Source organism: Gekko japonicus, unplaced genomic scaffold (genome assembly GCF_001447785.1).
Source record: "Gekko japonicus isolate JY-2015 unplaced genomic scaffold, Gekko_japonicus_V1.1 scaffold914, whole genome shotgun sequence".
NCBI classification, from domain to species: domain Eukaryota; kingdom Metazoa; phylum Chordata; class Lepidosauria; order Squamata; family Gekkonidae; genus Gekko; species Gekko japonicus.
Genome location: NW_015160240.1, coordinates 150,081 through 167,938, shown reverse-complemented (window position 1 = coordinate 167,938; position 17,858 = coordinate 150,081). Strand labels below are relative to the sequence as shown.

The window sequence follows — 17,858 nt, the reverse complement described above, 5'->3', positions numbered from 1 at the left end:
ACGACCCGGTTGGATCGCCTTCATCCCGATTGAGCCCCAGAAGAAGAACAGGCCACGGAGTCACCCAAGGCGGCCCGAGGGTTTTCCCCCAAGGACCTGGTCTATGCCCGGAACTATGTGTGAGGGCTGCCATGGATTCCAGCCAGAGTGGTGAGATTCCGGGGACCCAGATTGTACAAGGTCTCCAGCGAGGACGGACAGATACTACACCACCACATCAACCAGCTGCAGCAGCGGGTTCTGCCGTACGAGCCGGAGGACCTCGAGGACCCAGACACCCCGAAAGCGGCTGCCCCATCTCTGCTGCCAGACGTCCTGGCCCGGGCTGATGAGGCGCCCGGCTTATCTCCCATCGATCTTCCTGCAGACAGCACAGCCGTGCCCCGAGAAGCAGTGCTACCTGCCCCAAGGCAGCCAACACTGACCAGCTCTCAGCCGAGTGCAACGGTGTCCCCTTCTGCCCTGGTTCCAGCACCTTGCCGCTCTACGAGACCACGTAAAGCACCCTCCTATTTGCAGGTCTTTGTGTGTGGGTGTCTTTTGGACCAAGGGGGGAGGGGTGTAGTGTATCCATCTCTGACCGCGTGCGCAGCGAGGTCGCCATGTGGTCATGCGAAGCGGCTGAGCTTCGCTCTCAGGAACAATGGGCCAAGTGGATCCCAGCCTGCACCAATAGGAGGGGCTAGGCTCCCGGCCGAGATCCCATGGAACTCTCGGCCACTATAATGACCAATCACTTGTGTGTGGGTGTGTTTTGGGTGTGGGATTGTTGCACATATAACCCAGCCTGCGAGCCGGTTCTAGTTGTCTTGTTCCGAACTAAATAAAAGTATGAGAGCTGAAATCGCTAGTAAGTCTCAGTACTTTTCACTAATTCTGCACTTTAATGTTGGATCAGCAGTAGAATACCCTGGAAGACTAAAGTGTTTCTGAATTGGATTCCGAGTATTGTGATTTTTAATGTTAGACTTGCGCTCCATTTATTCTTTTGCATAGGGACTGACCCCTTTATCTAACATGTGGAGGGGATAAAAGATACGCATTAATTGCAATAAATGGCGTGAAACACTGTGCATGCACAGAAATGTTTTTAAAAGCAGGTTTTCTGATGTGTTTGTAAACAAGACCAGATTATCTGGAAGTATAAAAATCTGGGGTGATATCTGATGCTCGGGATTTCCAAAGTATCTGTAGTAGATTCAGCTCACACCAAAAGTCCATTGAAGTCCAAGGTTCTGTCTCACTGCCACTGTACAAAAATGTTACGCCTACGAACAGCCTGTGTGTGCGTGTTATATGCACACTGTATTTGGCTCTGTCTCTTCAGAGTAGTAACTCCCCGATTCCTTCCAAGTTTCTGTTGAAATTTAAAAGCTGACACTCCACATTCGGGCTTCCAGACAATGGCCGAATTCAAGGCAAACGTTGATTTTGGAAGGTGTCATCGTTGCTTTGAGCTCACTCGAAATGCTTTTGGGCTTCCAAAGCAACGAGGATGGGAAGGAACAGCCCACGGACGGGGGCCAAGGAGGAAGCCACAAAGAAGCTTGGAACGTGGCGACATCACTTTGCAAAACCCACAGGGTCTCCGTGATTCCCAGCGTCTGCCAGAGTGTGCCCAGGGAATCCATCAAAAGCAACAAGCCCAGAAAGGAGGCAGGAGGAATACCAGCCAAACCACACCAAGTTCTCCTTTGAAAGTCAATCTTTGAAAATCTGGCATAAACATCCTCTCACACATACACACAGACACTATGGCTGAAAACTAGCTGCCGCCTGCCTGCCTGCCTATGACCCATGTTTTCAGAGCAGTTGGAATGCCATAGGACATTCACAAACATTCCAACTTCTGAGTGGAGAAAGAGTTCTCAATTAAATGTTGACAAAGGGAAACGTTGGTGCAATTTTAAAAACCTTGATTTGGAGAGGAGAAATGTTTTACACAGGATTTTGGGAATGGAGGAGCAGAGAAGCAGCACAGTGTGGCAGGAAACCGGGATGGACAGAAATTGCCCCTGTTACATTCAATGTTCCCTCTAAGCTGTGGAGTCTTGTGAGCAAACATTCTACTTTGTGAGCTGCTGGCATTAAAGTTGTGAGGGAGCAATGTGGTTACTGCATAAATTAGTTGGCTCTGGAGCCCTCCTTCCTGAGCTAAGACAAAAAGGTGTGAGCTAGAGGCTAAAAAGCTGTGAGCTAGCTCACACTAACTCAGCTTAGAGGGAACACTGGTTACATTAGTGTTCTGGAATTTTGTTCAGAATAGGGATATGGATGAGTGAGTTTTCATTGACCCTTCCCTTTATCATTCTGCACTCTGCTCCTCATCAACTTTTATATGATTAGTGTTGCCAAGTCTCTTACCTGCAATAGCAGGGGGGACCCAGTCCCAGTCCGGGAATTTCGCGCGCGCCGCAATGACGTCGCCCGGAAGTGACGTAATCACGCTGGGCATGTCACAGGGCGACGTTCTAGCAATCGCCCTAAAAAGGCGATTGCTAGAGCGTCGCCCTGCGATGTGCCCAGCATGATTATGCCACTTCCGGGCGACGTCACTGCGCTGGGCACGTCGGCCTGTTCTGGCCACTTCGGGGGTGGGGTTCCCCCCGCCGGCCGGATCCAGACCGGCGGATTGGGGGCCGTTTTAGCGGGGGAATCGCCCCCCGGGGGGACTTGGCAGCCCTATATATGATTAGTAGAGTTTCTAAAATTAATTCTGGAACTGGAGTGTGTACAACTTGCCTCCAGCCGTGACCTGGATACCCCAGGCTAGCTCAACCTCGTCAGATCTCAGAAACTAAGCAGGGTCAGCCCTGACTAGTATTTGAATGGGAAACCTCTAAGGAATACCAGGGTCGTGATACGGAGGCAAGCAATGGCAAACCACCTCTGAACGACTCTTGCCTTGAAAACTCTACGGAAGGGGTGTCAAACATGTGGCCTAGAGGCCAGATCAGGCCCCTGGAGGGCTCCCATCAGGCCCGCAGTGGAACTGGCCGTCTCCTGCTTCCAGTTCTGCTGCTGCTGCTGCATCATCGCTTGCATCGCCAGACTCTCTCAGTCGCTCAGCCATTTCATGTTTTAACCCGGGTCCTAGACTCAGAACTCTTGAGCATGAGAGTTCTGTGGCGAATGTCAATAAATCAAAAGTAGGTTTGCAGCTTACAGAACTAATGTTTTAGGCATGTTTTTATTGTAAATTAAAAAACAAAACCCTTTGTGTTTTGTGTCCTTTATAAAGTTTATACCTCCACCACCTGGCATTACCTTTTATGACACACCTGGCTTGGCCCAACCAGGCCTCATTTATGTCAGATCCGGCCCTCGTAACAAATGAGTTCGACACCCCTGCTCTATGGGGTCGTTGTAAGTTAGCTGTGACTTGATGGCAGTTTCCACCACCACCACTTGCCTCCAGGTTTCCACTGCTCACGTGCGCAGAATCGACCTTCAATCCACTCTCAATGCACTTTCCAACTGGATTTTGAAAGTAGATCGAAAGTGGATTATTTAGTGTGTGTAATCGCAGCCCAAGATTGCTTTTTTTTTTTTTGCAATGTTTTATCTGTGCCCGTGCACAGACAGGCGACACAGAGTACAAAAAAAGGATTCCCGTCTGATTCTACTGCACGCATAGATTTAGCCGGAGCTACTGCAGTTCCAGGTGAGAGAGGGCTGGATTCATATGAACCCCAAACCTTGGGTTCAAGGGCCAGTGGTCATCCTTGCTAAGAGATGATGCTGGTTTCTCAGTTCCGGAATTTCTCCTCATTGCCTCCCTTCAAGGGCATAATTCCCGCGAACCCCCCACTTTGGTTCCCACTATGGCAACGATCAGAAGTTACAGGCGGCCCCTTGTAGGACCTGAACAAAGGCCTCTTCATGATCCTTGTAGGACCTGAACAAAGGCCTCTTCTGTTGCCATCTAAAGCCTTGCCTGCTGCCAATGAAAACACGAGCCAGCTTTCTCTTTCCATGACCATAAGAAACCAAACCACAAGTGCCAAGGAAGCCCCCCCTGGGGGAGGGAACATATCCTTTCTGGAAGAGATGCTGTGGTTGAGACTGATGCGATGGCTGGCTGAACCACAACGCGGCTGGGAAGGTGTGAGACACACTCATGTCCCACTGGTTCACATCTCTCCTGGAACTGGATATCAGAAGAACCCTGAGGGACAGACCCACAGTCGATCTCGTTCTTACAGGGGCCAAGTGGGTGGCTTGGGAAGGCCTACAAGCAGGGCACAGAGCCTCCCCCTGTTGCTGTCCCCCAAGCAACTGGCATCCAGAGATATACTGCCTCTGAATATGGAGGTTCTGCTAATAGCCAGTTGACATTAAAATCTCCAGGCGGGCCTGAGTATTCTGCTGAGGGAGGAAGTCCATTTAGACATCATGGTGAATAGCCATTCATAAAACTATCCTCTATGAAACTGGTTTGGCAGTATCTCAAGCATGCACACTGGTACACAGGTTCTAGGCAGGTCAGACTGAGCCTGAAAACTGACAGGAGGATTGGGAGTGGGGAAATGGGGAGCACACAATGTCAGCTGTGTCCCTACATCACTTCCATGAAAAACCTGGAAGTGACGTGGGGTAGCTCAAGGACTCACTGGAAAACTCTATGGTTTTACCACAGAATTTGTGGTGATTCCTAGAGCTACTGTATGTCACTTTTGGGTTTTCCCCAGAAGTGATGTAGAGACTCAGGAGTTTTCCAGATTGCCTTAATGCTCCATTTTCATTCCCCAATGTTACTGGGGTTTTTTCCCTTGTGTCCATACAACTTTGTTCACAACCCCATATTGTCCTCATCTTTCCTCATCCCCCCCGTTCTCTCCTAAACTAGTTATTCCCATACTTCCCCCCGCCCCATTGTGGAATGATTTTGCAAGATAGCCTCTTGCTCAGAATCTGAACATTTTCCCCGCCTCGTGGATTGCTGCTCAAAACCTGTCCAAAAAGGGCAGGTTTTGGGCATCAAACTTTAAAAAAAAAAAAAATTGCATGTCAGCGCTGAACGAACAGTCAGTCCCATTGGGAGGCCCAACACCAGCAGCCCGTTTATTTTCTCTGCATCCCGATCTATCTTATGCATGCATTGACAGCAGAAAATTTCAAGGTATTCAGTGGGACTATCTCTTGTCAAAAGCCCAGAGCCCTTGGCCCTCATGGAAGCTTGAAAGAATATTTTTTGGCCAAAGACCCATCCAGAGCAGGCCCGTAACTACAGTGGGGCATTCTGGGGCTCCGCCCCCCTCAAATGCGAAGCACGCCCCACAACAACAGCTGCCCCTCTCTCCTCCTGTGACATTAAAAGGGACCTCCAGCTGATTGGGGGGAGCACGTGGCCCGCCGATCAGCTGGAGGGCCCCTTAAATCTTTGAGGAGGGGAGGGAGATGGGCTATTAAGTCATTGTTGTCATCCGACGCTGTTAACAGTGAGTCCACTGACCAACTCCGGATGTTTGTTGAAGGGGAAAGTGTTTATGCCAGGAACTACGGAAGCAGACACAAATGGTTACCAGCCACAGTAACTCATATCTTAGGGTCCCGCCATTATACTGTGAGAATTACTGATGGTAGAGTGATGAAGCGCCATGTCGATCAGTTGCGCAAACGGTGGGCTGACACAGTCCCTGATTCCCTTTCCCAGGTGGTCGACGTACCTGACTCGGATAGTCAGGTAGAGTCTCTGGACTCCGAACAGACTCTACCTGACTCACTCAATCCGAACTCACTCATCAGGGAGCCCGAAGTTTTTCGTCCTACCCCTCCAACAGTAAATGTAAGACGATCCCAACGGGTCAAGCAGCGTCCTGCTTACTTGAGGGACTATATCTGTTCAAGTGTTGTCTTGTCTTAGGGGGGAGGATTGTTATGTATGGAACAGAATGTATGAATGTATTGAGCTTGAGTCTAAGCAAGGTATTGTAAACCGACCTATCAGAACAAGGGAAGTTCTGGAGAGAAGCAAACTGTTTGGCCCATGCCTGATCTCCAAGCGGTGAAATTGCAGCTTGGAGTTCAGGGAAGGCGTGTGGCCGCTCCTCTCCCTCTCCACCTCCACCTCCCCTGCTGCCCCACAAAATTTTCCCATGCCCCACCAACCCAAAATTTGGTCTGGGGTGTGTGTGTCATAGGCTTGCCAAGTCCCCCCCGGGGGGGTGGGGAAACCCCCGCCCCAGAGGCCCGTTCCCCGCCGGCGCCCCAGGGGGAACTCCACCCCCACGTACACATCACCCGGAAGTGACACGGGTACGCCGGGCACGCTGGGGGCGGGGCCACGGTCATCTGAGGGAAAACTCAGATGGTCCTGGCCCCGCCCCAGTTTCTCCCTCAGATGGTCCTGGCCCCACCCCAGTGTGCCTGGCGTACCCGCGTCACTTCCGGGTGACATGGATGCTGTGTGTGCGCTTTGCGTGCGTGCACTCCAGACGCCAGCCAGGAGTCCCCCGCTGCGGTAGGTTTCTGACTTGGCAACCCTAGGGTGTCATGATCTGGGCTGAGAGACCCTCATCCTGAGAGGAAGGGTGAGCAGACTGAGGCCCACTTGAGACAGTGAGCTATGGACAGTACGTTTAGATGTGTTAGGGCATTTGGTTTCTTTTCTTTTCACCCCCTTACTGATATTGTTCTTGCACCTTGTTTGTTTCCCATATTGGGCTGACCTCCTGTAAAAATAAACCGTCTCCTTGTTGTTTACTCTGCCTGGTCCTCACGCCTATTATTCAGCCAAACAAGGGAGGTCTGAAGATCTTGGGAAGGGGCTCTGGGCCTTCTCAAGGGATCCTAAAACCAGAGTGGTGGCAGCGTCAGGTTACACCCCACCTGAGCTGTGACAGGGGCTGATCCAGAGGTGTGGGTGTTTGTGTGCATGTGCAAAGCTTCTCTTGGGAGACCAGCCACCACCCTGCGCAAAGTGGAAGGCTCGGCAGAGTGAAGCAAGGAGGTGGCTTTCATGGAGCCTCTCTCCCAAGAAAGGGCCGGAGCACTGGAGACAGGGGGAAGGGTTGTCCTGGAAGCACCCCTTTCCACGCATACTTACTCGAGTGTAAGCCCCACTGAGTTCATCGGGAGTGAGCCCACTTGAGAGACCTGACCTGGACAGTTTTGTTGTACAGAGGAGGAGGGTGTTCAAGAATTATCCGCTCTGGGTGTCAAATATGCTAGGTACGACACTGGAGCTGTGTCCCAGTTGCAAGTCAGGTAAAGGAATTCAAAATTCGGGGGGGGGGAGCCAATCAAAGAGACCACTCAAATGCGGGAAAAGAGGCAACCGAGAACAGGTGAAACACGTACACCAGAAACAGCTCTCAGTTGTAGTGAGATGGGCGGGGAATATAATGGGGATTGCACCGCCCCCCTGAGGCCGCTGAAGCACTGCAATGCTTCAGCGTATGTGCAACTCCCCTCCAGGAAAAAAGCAGAACATCAATATGAATTTGACAAGATGGAATCGTGATGGGGGGGGAACAAAAGGACGTGTAAGTGCAAACTGATCGCACCGATAGCACGACCATCGGAACCGCCATGACACCCACATAAACCCGAAAGCTGGCTGCAGTCTGGAAAACGCCACAGACCACGTTAGTGTTTCTTTTTGAAATTTTCTCCTGCTGCCACTTGGAGTGGCGACAGGCAGCGGGAGTTGCTGGTGGGAGGCTGTCAGAACCCACAGCCAACAACGGAGTACACACTTCTTTAGAAAGGTGATACTTTGATCGAAGAGCCATAGATGCATTAACATAGTCACTGTTAAGAATAGCAGTTGCTTCTTGAACCTAATGAGATATAGGGCATTCGTATGCACCCCCCCCCCCACTGCGCTGGCCAGTTAGGCACCCTCCCGTGCACGGGCTAGAACCAGCAAGCGTTACTATGCGAAGCTGGGAACATTAAGGCTCCCACGGCTGGCCATCTGTACTTCTTTGCTAAGTGGAGAGAAAGCAGAGAGAAAGGAATGTGAAGGCCATTCACACAGAGACTGAACATCCCAACCCCCATGGCAGCATAGCTGACAGAGGCGTTTTACCGATGTGCGCATAAGTTCTCGTGCATCACTAACACACTATAAAACATACATATGACTTTTCCTGTGTGGGATTTTACCGATGCACACATGCTCTTGCCCACTGCTTCATCACTGCACATAAACGATCTTCGTACAATCAGTTCAAGGTTGCCGAGTTGCTGCATTTTATCCATGGTTGCATCAGTGATATTGTGGGGGCAGGGGAGAAAATAAATTTGAGAGAAATGGGTTTGATTCCCCACTCCTCCACATGCAGGCAGCTGGGTGACCTTGGGTAATTCACAAGTTCTCTCAGAGCTGTTCTCTCACGAGCAGTTCTCTCAGAGCTCTCTCAGCCCCACCTCCCTCACAGGGTGTCTGTTGTGGGGAGGGGAAGGAAAAGGAGACGGTAAGATGCTCTGAGATTCCGAATGAAGGGCGGGGTCTAAATCCAACTCTCCTCCTCCTCCTCCTCCTCTTCTTTTTCTTCTTCATCTTCATCATAGGGTGGTCAGTTTCACAGGCACAAATTTAGGAAATAAGAAATGGAACAGTGGAGGATTCCCAAAGCATCAGCCCCGCTTTGGAAACCAAGAGGCCAGGCACTTTGGAACACCAAAATCAGGGCAGGAACTTGGAAGCATTACCATTCAAACCCTCTCCCGAAGCACTGCCAACCTTCTGAAAAAGCATCTGTCTGCTCTTGAACAGTGCGGCTTTTCTTTGTTTCTGGCTCAGATTTTTTGAAGTGGCTCGCAGCATCCCCCCAAAAAAACCCTTGTCTCACTTCCTCTCGTACTCTGCCTCACCTTCACATTTGTGGCTGGTCTCGCTCTGCTTATGGCCGGCTGGGCATTTGCACTCGTAGGATCCCACGGTGTTGAGGCAGTTCCCTCCTTGGCACAGGCCTGGGATTGCCTGGCATTCATCCACATCTGCAGGGTGGGGGTGGGGGAGTGAGAAAAGAGAACCGATAATAATCACAGTGATTTATTTATTCAGGAGACATCTATGTCGCCTCTCCGGAGAACCTGCCCGAGGCGCCTTACAAAGCAAAGCGTGAGGAAGTTGCTTTAAAAATCCAATAAAAACGAGCAAACAATTAAAAATCCAGCCAGAGCATAAAAAGAGTATTCTGCATTCAGCTGCCTCAAATGAGCTTTGTGCAACGAGCCAGAGGCAATTTGTGACAATAATTGTAAGAGATAAAAGTTAGTTAAAAGCTGGGTAAGACGAAATCTTTTGACCTTTCACCAGGAGATCTCCAGCCACCATCTGGGGTTAAGAGAGTGGGGTAGGTGCCAGGCAAGACTCGAAGGGAAGGTCATTCCACAGGCAAAGGGGCCACCACTGAAAAAGCCGTGTCTCTGATCTCCGCTTGCCTCACCTCTGCAAGTGGGGCACAGAGAACAGGGCTTGTAAGGAGGATCTTAACCTTGTGGACTTGGCACAACAGGGCAACTTGAAAAACTACAGCAAGCTTTCTTCTGTAAAATAATAACTTTACCACCATGCATCACTTCTACAGTCATAAGGCTTGAGTTAGGCCTGCCAAGGATCTCAACTCTGATCTAAAGGGCCATAGTTACAAATATCGACTGCTAAATGCTGAAAGCCTTCCAACCTTTACCATAGTGACAGAACATGAACGTTGCTGGTCAAAATGGAATGATGCTGTAAATGCGAAAATAAGCCAATTGGGCTTAAAGGAAGACAGAAAATTTAACTAAAAGAAGAAAAATGCTACTCACAGAAAAGTTGCTCCAAAATTATTGGGATGCCCTTCAAACAGATGCTAGGCGAAAATGCTCCCCACTTCATCTAGGAATTAAATATTCCACTAAATTTGACCTGCCTCTCTACTTAAACATGTTGACCATTCCAAAATTGAGGCAGTCATATATGATTGCACACTGCAATGCATTTCCAACAGTTTTCTCAAGACCCCTCTGGACCAGCGCTATTGTGACTGTCCTTTGATAGAACTTGACTCGCTGTGTCATGTTTTCTTCTATTGTCCAAAACATGCAACAGCAAGAGAAAGATTCTTAAGAAAATGGCTGTCATTTGTTCCTGATGCATCAAGATTAAGACTACGTCAGAGCAGCCTCTGCCAAAATTGCATTGTGGATGTGGCAAATTTCTGTTTTACTGTTCTTTTACATTCCTATTTTTTTTTAATGGTGTATGGCCTATGGGCTACTAAATCTTAAATAAACTAAACCAAACTAAAAACTAAGCTGTGGCCCAGTTCACAGGTGAAATTTGCGGCAGGATAGGCACGAATGTCGGGCGGAGTATACGGGAGCGATCACAAGGACACATCTGGCAAGTGAAACATCGCCGACCCGTAGCATCCGCCTGAAGATCTGGAGTTAAAAAATACCCGGGAAAGCCTACTAGCAAACGGTTTGCTACGGGCCGTCGATGGAATACCTATGTGTGATTGCTCAAGCGCGCTCTTGACGCACGCCGAAAAACCTGCCGACAAACAAAACCCCACTTTGCCGCGGCGGCGTCTGATCGCGTTCTGGCGCATTAAATTGCGCCAGCGCAAAAAGCCACGCCTCCCCCCGGCGTTATCAGGCCCATGTGACCGGGGTCTATGCAAAGTTATCATGCCAGGGCAAAAGGGTTCTAAACTCAGCCTTCTCCTTGGAGCCTAGGAATTTGTTCCAATAGAACACAAATATCACTCCGCTTAGAAAACCAGCATCTCATATTGCATGTTCTGGGAAAGGCCATTCTCAGCCTGAGACTGTGGAGAGCTGCTGCCGGCTGCAGGAGGCCATGCCAGGCCGGACTCAGAACGAGGTGAGCTCTGTGTCCGGGAAAAGAGACTGGCCAAGGCATTTCTGGAGACGGGATGAAGCCTGAGAGAGGACCGGCCTTACCTTGACAAGCTCCCGTGCGGATGTTGGGAATGAAGCCCCGGCGGCACGGGTGTGGCTGGGCAGGGCACATCTCACAAGGGTGGCCCCATGCCCGCCCGATGGTGGCACAGCACATGGTCTTGGTGCAGACGATGCCGCTCAGTTGGCCCTGGCACATCTGGTTGCTGACCTGGCTAAAGCAGGGCCCGGTGCGGTAATCTAGGACGGGAAGAGGGCCAAGGAGAGAGTCAATGGAGGCTACGAGCTCCCTCCCCAAAACACGCGGTTTTAAGATGCAGAATGAGAAAAGAACGCTAGACGTGAACGCCAACATAGAATCATAGAACTGTAGAGTTGGAAGGGGCCATACAGACCATAGTCCAATCCCTTGCCCAATGCAGGACCAGCCTAAAGCATCTCTGACAAATATTCGTCCAGCCTCTTGTTGAAAGCTGTCAGTGAAGGGGAGCTCACCACCTCCCCAGGCAGCTGATTCCACCCTTGAACCACTCTGACCATGAAGAAGTTTTTTCTAATATCCATACCTTTCTGCATGTAATTTAAACCTTTTGCTTCGGGCCCTGTCCTCTGCTGCCAACTGGAACAGCTCCTTGCTCTCCTCCAAATGACAGCCTTTCGAATATTTAAAGACAGCAATCCTGTCCCACCTCAATCTCCTCTTCTCCAGACTAAACATTCCCAAGCCCCTTAGCCTTTCCTCGTAGGGCTCAGTCTCCAGACCCCTGATCATCCTTGTAGCTCTCTTCTGCACCCTCTCGATTTTGCCCACATCCTTTTTGAAGTGAGGCCTCCAGAACTGCACACAGGACTCCAGGTGTTGTACGCACAGTTTATATGTGACACTGTTATGCACTCAGCACTCTGTCTGCCTTAGTAGACTAACCTTAGTGGACTCAATTAGCACCTATGACATACACAGACATACAGATATGTTAAGTGCCATTGGTGATTCTAATTACAGAGATAGACATCAATCATGAATATATATTCAGGTATTCACTTTGGTTCAATGCTTAAATGCATTCTGGGAAAAATGCTAAATGCTGACAGGCAGTAACTGATTGCTTATGACCTTGCTTGTGATGCCTGTCTGTGACTGCGCATGTTCCTGATGTCAGCTCGCTTGCGTTAGATGGAGAACATACTGCATGATGTACCCAAGGGTCATTTCGTAGAAAAAGAGCTAGGGGAACTCATTAGCATAACTCATTAGCATATGCCACACTCCCTGACATCAGGGGCCCGGCGGTGGACCTGCAAGGCCAGCGGGAGTGCGAGGAAGCCCCGCCAAGGCCCTCCCTGGCTCCAGGCAGGCAGGGGTGGGGAGAGGCGGGGAGGAAGCAACTTACCCTCCCTCTTCTCTCCGCGTTCCCCCCCCCCGAAATGACCTCTGGATGTACCCATATCTGTTACATTAGATACTTTTTGGAACTTCACAGCCTGAGAAGAAGGCCTATTGTTTAGTTGTAGGAGGTGCATTTTTGCCTGTGAAAATCCAACCCACAGGTTCGGGCCCAATCAGAATGGTGTCATAGTGGGTTTAAAACCCTATGTCTCCTACTGTAACCTTAGGGAGAGCTGTGGGTATTCGAGGATTCAAAACCTTGTTATACCTGTATTTTCGCTCCTTTATTAATAAAGTTTTTAGCCTGGATTCTACTCTACAGGACTGTGCTGAGTGCTTTCTCAAATTGGGCTAGGGAAGCACAACCCGTGAGCTCGAAGCAGTTAATAACAACGTATGATTACATCAATTAAAACAGGTACAGAAATAGCATAGTAAATATCCATAAAATCCTGTGTAGTCAATATAAAACTATGCAAAATACAAATGTCCCGGTTACCCAGTCCTGCCCCCCCCCTGGAACCCCCCAAAGTTACCTCACTCACCACTGGAAGCCCCATGCCAGCCCCAGATGGGGTCCCCGCCGGCGAAAAGGATCGACAAAAACACTGGTGCAATGACAGGGGAAACAAGACAACCTGGGAGAACGCGTCGCCAACCATGCGATCCCTGGGAGGGGACCAGTCAGCTGGCCAGGGCTGCGACTAAGAGCGAGGGGCGTGGAAGGCGACGTCGGGGAAAGGAGACGACCCGACAGGCGGAGTGATACGTGGCTTCGATGGGTTCGCTGCACAGCATCGTGTCCAATGGGAGAGCCCCACCCAAGGCGTCCGGCAATATGAAGGGGGGCGGAGCCTGCATGAGGGGAAGACGCCTGGGGACAGGAGGCATTGCTGGAGCGGGGAGAGGGATAAAAGGAAAGTGGAGGCAAGGGTTGAGGAGGAGGATGCACAGCTGAGACTGGGAAAGAGGACGTGGTGCGCAGCAACAGAGAGAGGGAAACCACAACCGTCCCAATGCTCCTGAGAGGGCCGAGAGTCAAGGCTGTGTCTGCAGAGGGGCCTGAGAGGTGAAGCCAACCTCGCCCCTTGACTGCCTGAGACCCTCTTTCAGCTCCATTTCCTTTAACCCGGTGTCAGCCCCAGCGATGCCCCCGCTCGTCGGATCTTCCATTAGACATGGCCACCGGCGGCAGGACCCCAGAGGAGACGACAGAGCCTCACAACAAAAGAGGGTTGGGAAGTTCCTGGAGATTAGGGGGTGGAGCCTGGGGAGGGCGGGGTTTAGGGATGGGAGGACCTCTGTGGGCTATAATACTATAGAGTCCAGCCTCCAAAGCAGCCATTTTGTCCAGGGGAACTAGGGTTGCCGGACCAATGGAGGAGAGGGTCCCCCGCTGCCACACCCTGCCCCCAGCCACTGATCAGCTGGCCAGCGACAGGGACTTACCAGGAGAAAGGAGAAGGCCTAGGCCTCATGGCCGGCGTCACACAAGAAGTGATGTCATCACGCTAGCGACGTCTGCGTGACACTCTGGTTTGGGGGCAAAAACTCTATGGTAGAAGCCAGTTTTACCATACTTTGCTGGTGTGATGACCCGGCAACCCTAAGGGGAATTGATCTCAGTCGTCGGACGACCAGGTTGTAAACCTGGGAGACCCTCAGGCCCCACCTGGAGGCTGGCAACCCTGGCCAATGCTGGTACGTGCTGCAAATTGTTTCTGGCATCCAGCAGGCCATTTGCCCGACCTTCCCACCTGCCTTTGCACCCCAGCCTGGCGGGAGAACAGTAGCGACAGAAATAGGGTTGCCGGGTCCCTCCAGGCGGCCAGTGGGGGAGGGGGGCGAGCTTACGGGCAGCTGGGAGTTTCTTTGCACATTCCAGCAGTGTGCCGGCGTGACTTCCAATGTGACCCGGGAGTGACATAGAGGCATTGGGGCGACGCTCTGGGTTTTTGGGGCAAAAACTCTACGGTAGAATTAGATTCTACCGTAGAGTTTTTGCCCAAAAAGTAGAGCATCACCCCGACATCCCCAATGTGTTTACATCACTTCACGTTGAAGTCACATAGGAATGTCGCTGAAATGTTGGGTGTTCCTTCCTTGTTTGGGGGGCAATTCCCCCCTGCCGGCCAGCTGATTGGCAGCGGAGAGTTGGGGCCTGGAAGCGGGGGTCCCTACCCCCACCGGGGGGGTCTGGCATCCCTAGCTAGAAATGATCTCGCTTGATGATACGTCGATGTCACGTTCGCACGAAATCTTGGATGAGATGTCAGCCTACAGTCTGGAGTTTGCAAGGCATCGGCTGATGTGTCGAAGTCAGGGTGAAGGGTGGGGTATAAATCCAATCTCTTCTTCTTCTTCTTCTTCTTTCCTAAGGAGTCTCCAAGTGGCTTACAATCACCTTTCCCTTACTCTCCTCACAACAGGTTCCTTGTGAGGTAGGTGGAGCTGAGAGAGTTCTGAGAGAACTGTGACTGGCCCAAGGTCACCCTGCAGGCTTCACAGGGGAAAAGAGGGGAATCAAACCTGTTTCTCCAGATCAGTCTGCTGCTCTTAACCACCACTACACCACACTGGCTCTCCACGCTGGCTCTCTCACAAAGTGAGCTTTGACTCAGACCCTGGAAAACTTTGTGGGTCTTTAAGCTGCTACTGAACTCAAACTGTGTCCTACAAACACAGCTGGCCACCTGAACCTAATTTAAGGGGTTTATTTGAAATACATACAAAACACACCTGAGGGTTAAACTGCATTAGCTCTCCAACCCAGTCTGGCTGGTTTTTATTTTCCGGTCTGCTAGCAATTCTAATGGAGGCTGAGCACTACATGGAAAAAATGTTGTCTCCTTCTGGAACAATTTTCGGAGATGCGTCTCAGCGACCTTCATTAAAAATTGGAACGAGGTCAGGAAAAGTGGCGCGCTGTGAAATGCACCCTGGGGGGGAAAAATCAGCTTCCCCCCGCCAAATAGGGATGCCAGCCTCCAGGTGGGACCTGGGGATCCCCTGGAATTACAGCTCAACTCCAGACTGCAGATGGCAGGTTCCCCTGGAGGAAACGGATGGTTTGGAGGGTGGACTCTATAGCATTTGTACCCCACTGAGGTCCCTGTCCTCCCCAGGCTCCACCCTCCAAATCTCCAGATATTTCCCAACCTGGATCGGGCAACCTCAGGGGTAATTTCCTGTAGGAGCGCACAGGAGCAGAGCTCCAGCAGTAAAGAGCCCAGGGGGCGGGCACATGCAACCAGCCCCACCCCCTGCTCCCAGCAGCCCTCAGTCAGAGCAAGAAGCAGCCAGGTAAGTTGCAGAGCCCCCCCCCAGCAATCCAAAACAGCCCAGTGGCACCTTTAAGACCAAGGTTTATTCAGGTACAAGCTCTCCCTCCTCTGTGAGGACGTCCCCCCCCTCCCCAAATAGCTAGCAATCCAAAACAGTCCAGTGGAGCCTGAGCGGTGGGTGTGCCTTCTGACACACACATCAGGGGGCGTGGGATATGCAAATAAGTTATGCTAATGAGCTCCTGCACCTCTTTTTCTACAAAATGACCCCTGGGCAACCTGCTTCCTGATCCCTTGCCAGTGGCCATCCCACCCCCAAATATTACCTACTTGCACCCTAAAGGTAAAGGTTTCCCTTGTTCGAATCTGACTCTAGGGGGCCATGCTCATCTCCATTTCCAAGCGGAAGAGCCAGGGCTGTCCAAAGACATTTCCGTGGTCATGTGGACGGTGTGACTAAATGCTGAGGCACACGGAACACTGTTACCTTCTCACCGAAGCGGAACCTATTCATCCACTTGCAATTTCTGGTACCCAGCTGAGGCCAGAGACAGGAGCTCACTCCGTCACATGGCACTTGGGTCTCGAACTGCCAAACTACAGGCCTTCTGGTCTGCAGCTCAGCGTCTTACCCTCTGAGCCCCCACAGCCCTTTGCACCCTACCCATCTACAAATTGGTTCCATGTGCAGCGTGGGTGACCCAGGACAGGGAGATCAGTGACAGTGAAAGGAAGAAGAAGAAAATATTCTGAGGAAAAAACAAAACACGACCAACTGCCAGGCTGAAGAGTCAGAGCCGCTGAATGTTTCCTTTACGGTCCCTTTTGCGCTATTTCACCCAACTCAAACAAGGCCAGCTATTTTCTCTTGGGGATTTTTGAGTGATGGGAAACAGATTGCGGAACATGACCGGCTTGCATATTTTGTAACCCGGTGAAGTCTCTGCAGCTCATTACGGACCACTGACGGACCCAAATCTTCATGTGGAACTGTTTAGTTTGTTCCAAGAAAGCGGAATCTTTTCATAATGGAGAACAGTTGCATCCCCCCCCCCACTGCGATGGGCAGAACAATCAAACATAGCGGGGAGGTGTGGGGGGAGAGTTCTTCTTTTTTTGTCAGAGACATTTCCTTTGCTGGGTGAAAACCAAGGGTGGATGTTTTGGGACCCGACACTACAGAAGATGACTGAAGTCAGTTTTGGGCAATGTGGGGAACTTTCTGGGAATCGAGGGAGTTCTGAGGGGACGCCCCAGACGGGTGGTGCAGAGAACGGGGACCCCTTCTTAAGGGTGCTGGGGTGCATTCTCAGACTGCCCTTCCCAGCCTCAGTTTATGGCACCATAAAGATGGCCGATCTCTGTGTGCAACCAGGAACAAGGGCTTTAGAAAGCCGTCAGGAATTCCCAGGCAAAATGCTGGTGCGATCAACAACATATACTGATCATATTCTTTTGAGCCACGCTCACTCCTCAGTCCTCAAGAGGGGGAAAAACAACAACGCAGAAATTGGCTACTCCTGTCGGCACTGTTTGGCCAACTCACAGTATCGCCAGCTGACACAAAACTGTCATAAAGAAGACAGAAGAAGAAGAGATTGGATTGATACCCCGCCCTTCACTACCCAAAGAAATCTCAGAGCGGCTTACAAACGCCTTTCCCTTCCCCTCCCCGCAACAGACACCCTGGGAGGTAGGTGGGGCTGAGAGTGCTCTTTTGAGGACTGCTCCTGAGAGAGCAGCTCTGAGAGAACTTGTGACTGACCCAAGGTCACACCAGCAGCTGCATGTGGAGGAGCGGGGAATCCAGAGATTGGATTTATACCCCACCCTTCACTCAGCGTCTCAGAGAGGCTCCACCCACAAAATCTCCAGGTATTTCCCACCCAGATCTAGCTCTTACTCCTGCCATTCTGAATGCAGGGCTTAGTTTCCACCCCATCTCCATATTGGCATTGCCTCCAATGAGCCTGATTAAGGGAGGCTTTTTGAAAAATATGGCTCATGGGGGGGGGGAGATGGGCACCAGAAGAGCTGTGCCTGGGTCGGCCATGGTGTTATGTGGATGCCCCCCAGTTAGGGTTGCCTGGTCCCCCCTAGTGCCAGTGGGGGATGGGGGGGAGGGGAGGGTTGCCAGCCAGAAGAGCTGTGCCTGGGTCGGCCATGGTGTTATGTGGATGCCCCCCAGTTAGGGTTGCTTGGTCTTCCCTAATGCCAGTGGGGGATGGGGGGGAGGGGAGGGTTGCCAGATCCAGGTTGGGAAACTCTTGGGAGATTTGGGGGTGGAGCTTGGGAAGGACAGGGACCTCAGTGGGGTACAA

The 17,858-nt window shown here is 51.2% G+C and overlaps 1 protein-coding gene across 1 annotated transcript in view; it reads right to left on the bottom strand.

Annotated features, from left to right (window-relative positions):
- Positions 1–17,858, bottom strand: part of FBN3 (fibrillin 3) — a 248,900-nt gene that overhangs the window by 175,450 nt on the left and 55,592 nt on the right. The window contains exons 6-7 of the mRNA XM_015413252.1: positions 10,909–11,106; positions 8,824–8,949 (exon numbers count right to left, since the gene is read on the bottom strand). Coding sequence (XP_015268738.1) covers positions 8,824–8,949; positions 10,909–11,106 — 324 coding nt within the window. The remainder of the gene's footprint in view (positions 1–8,823; positions 8,950–10,908; positions 11,107–17,858) is intronic.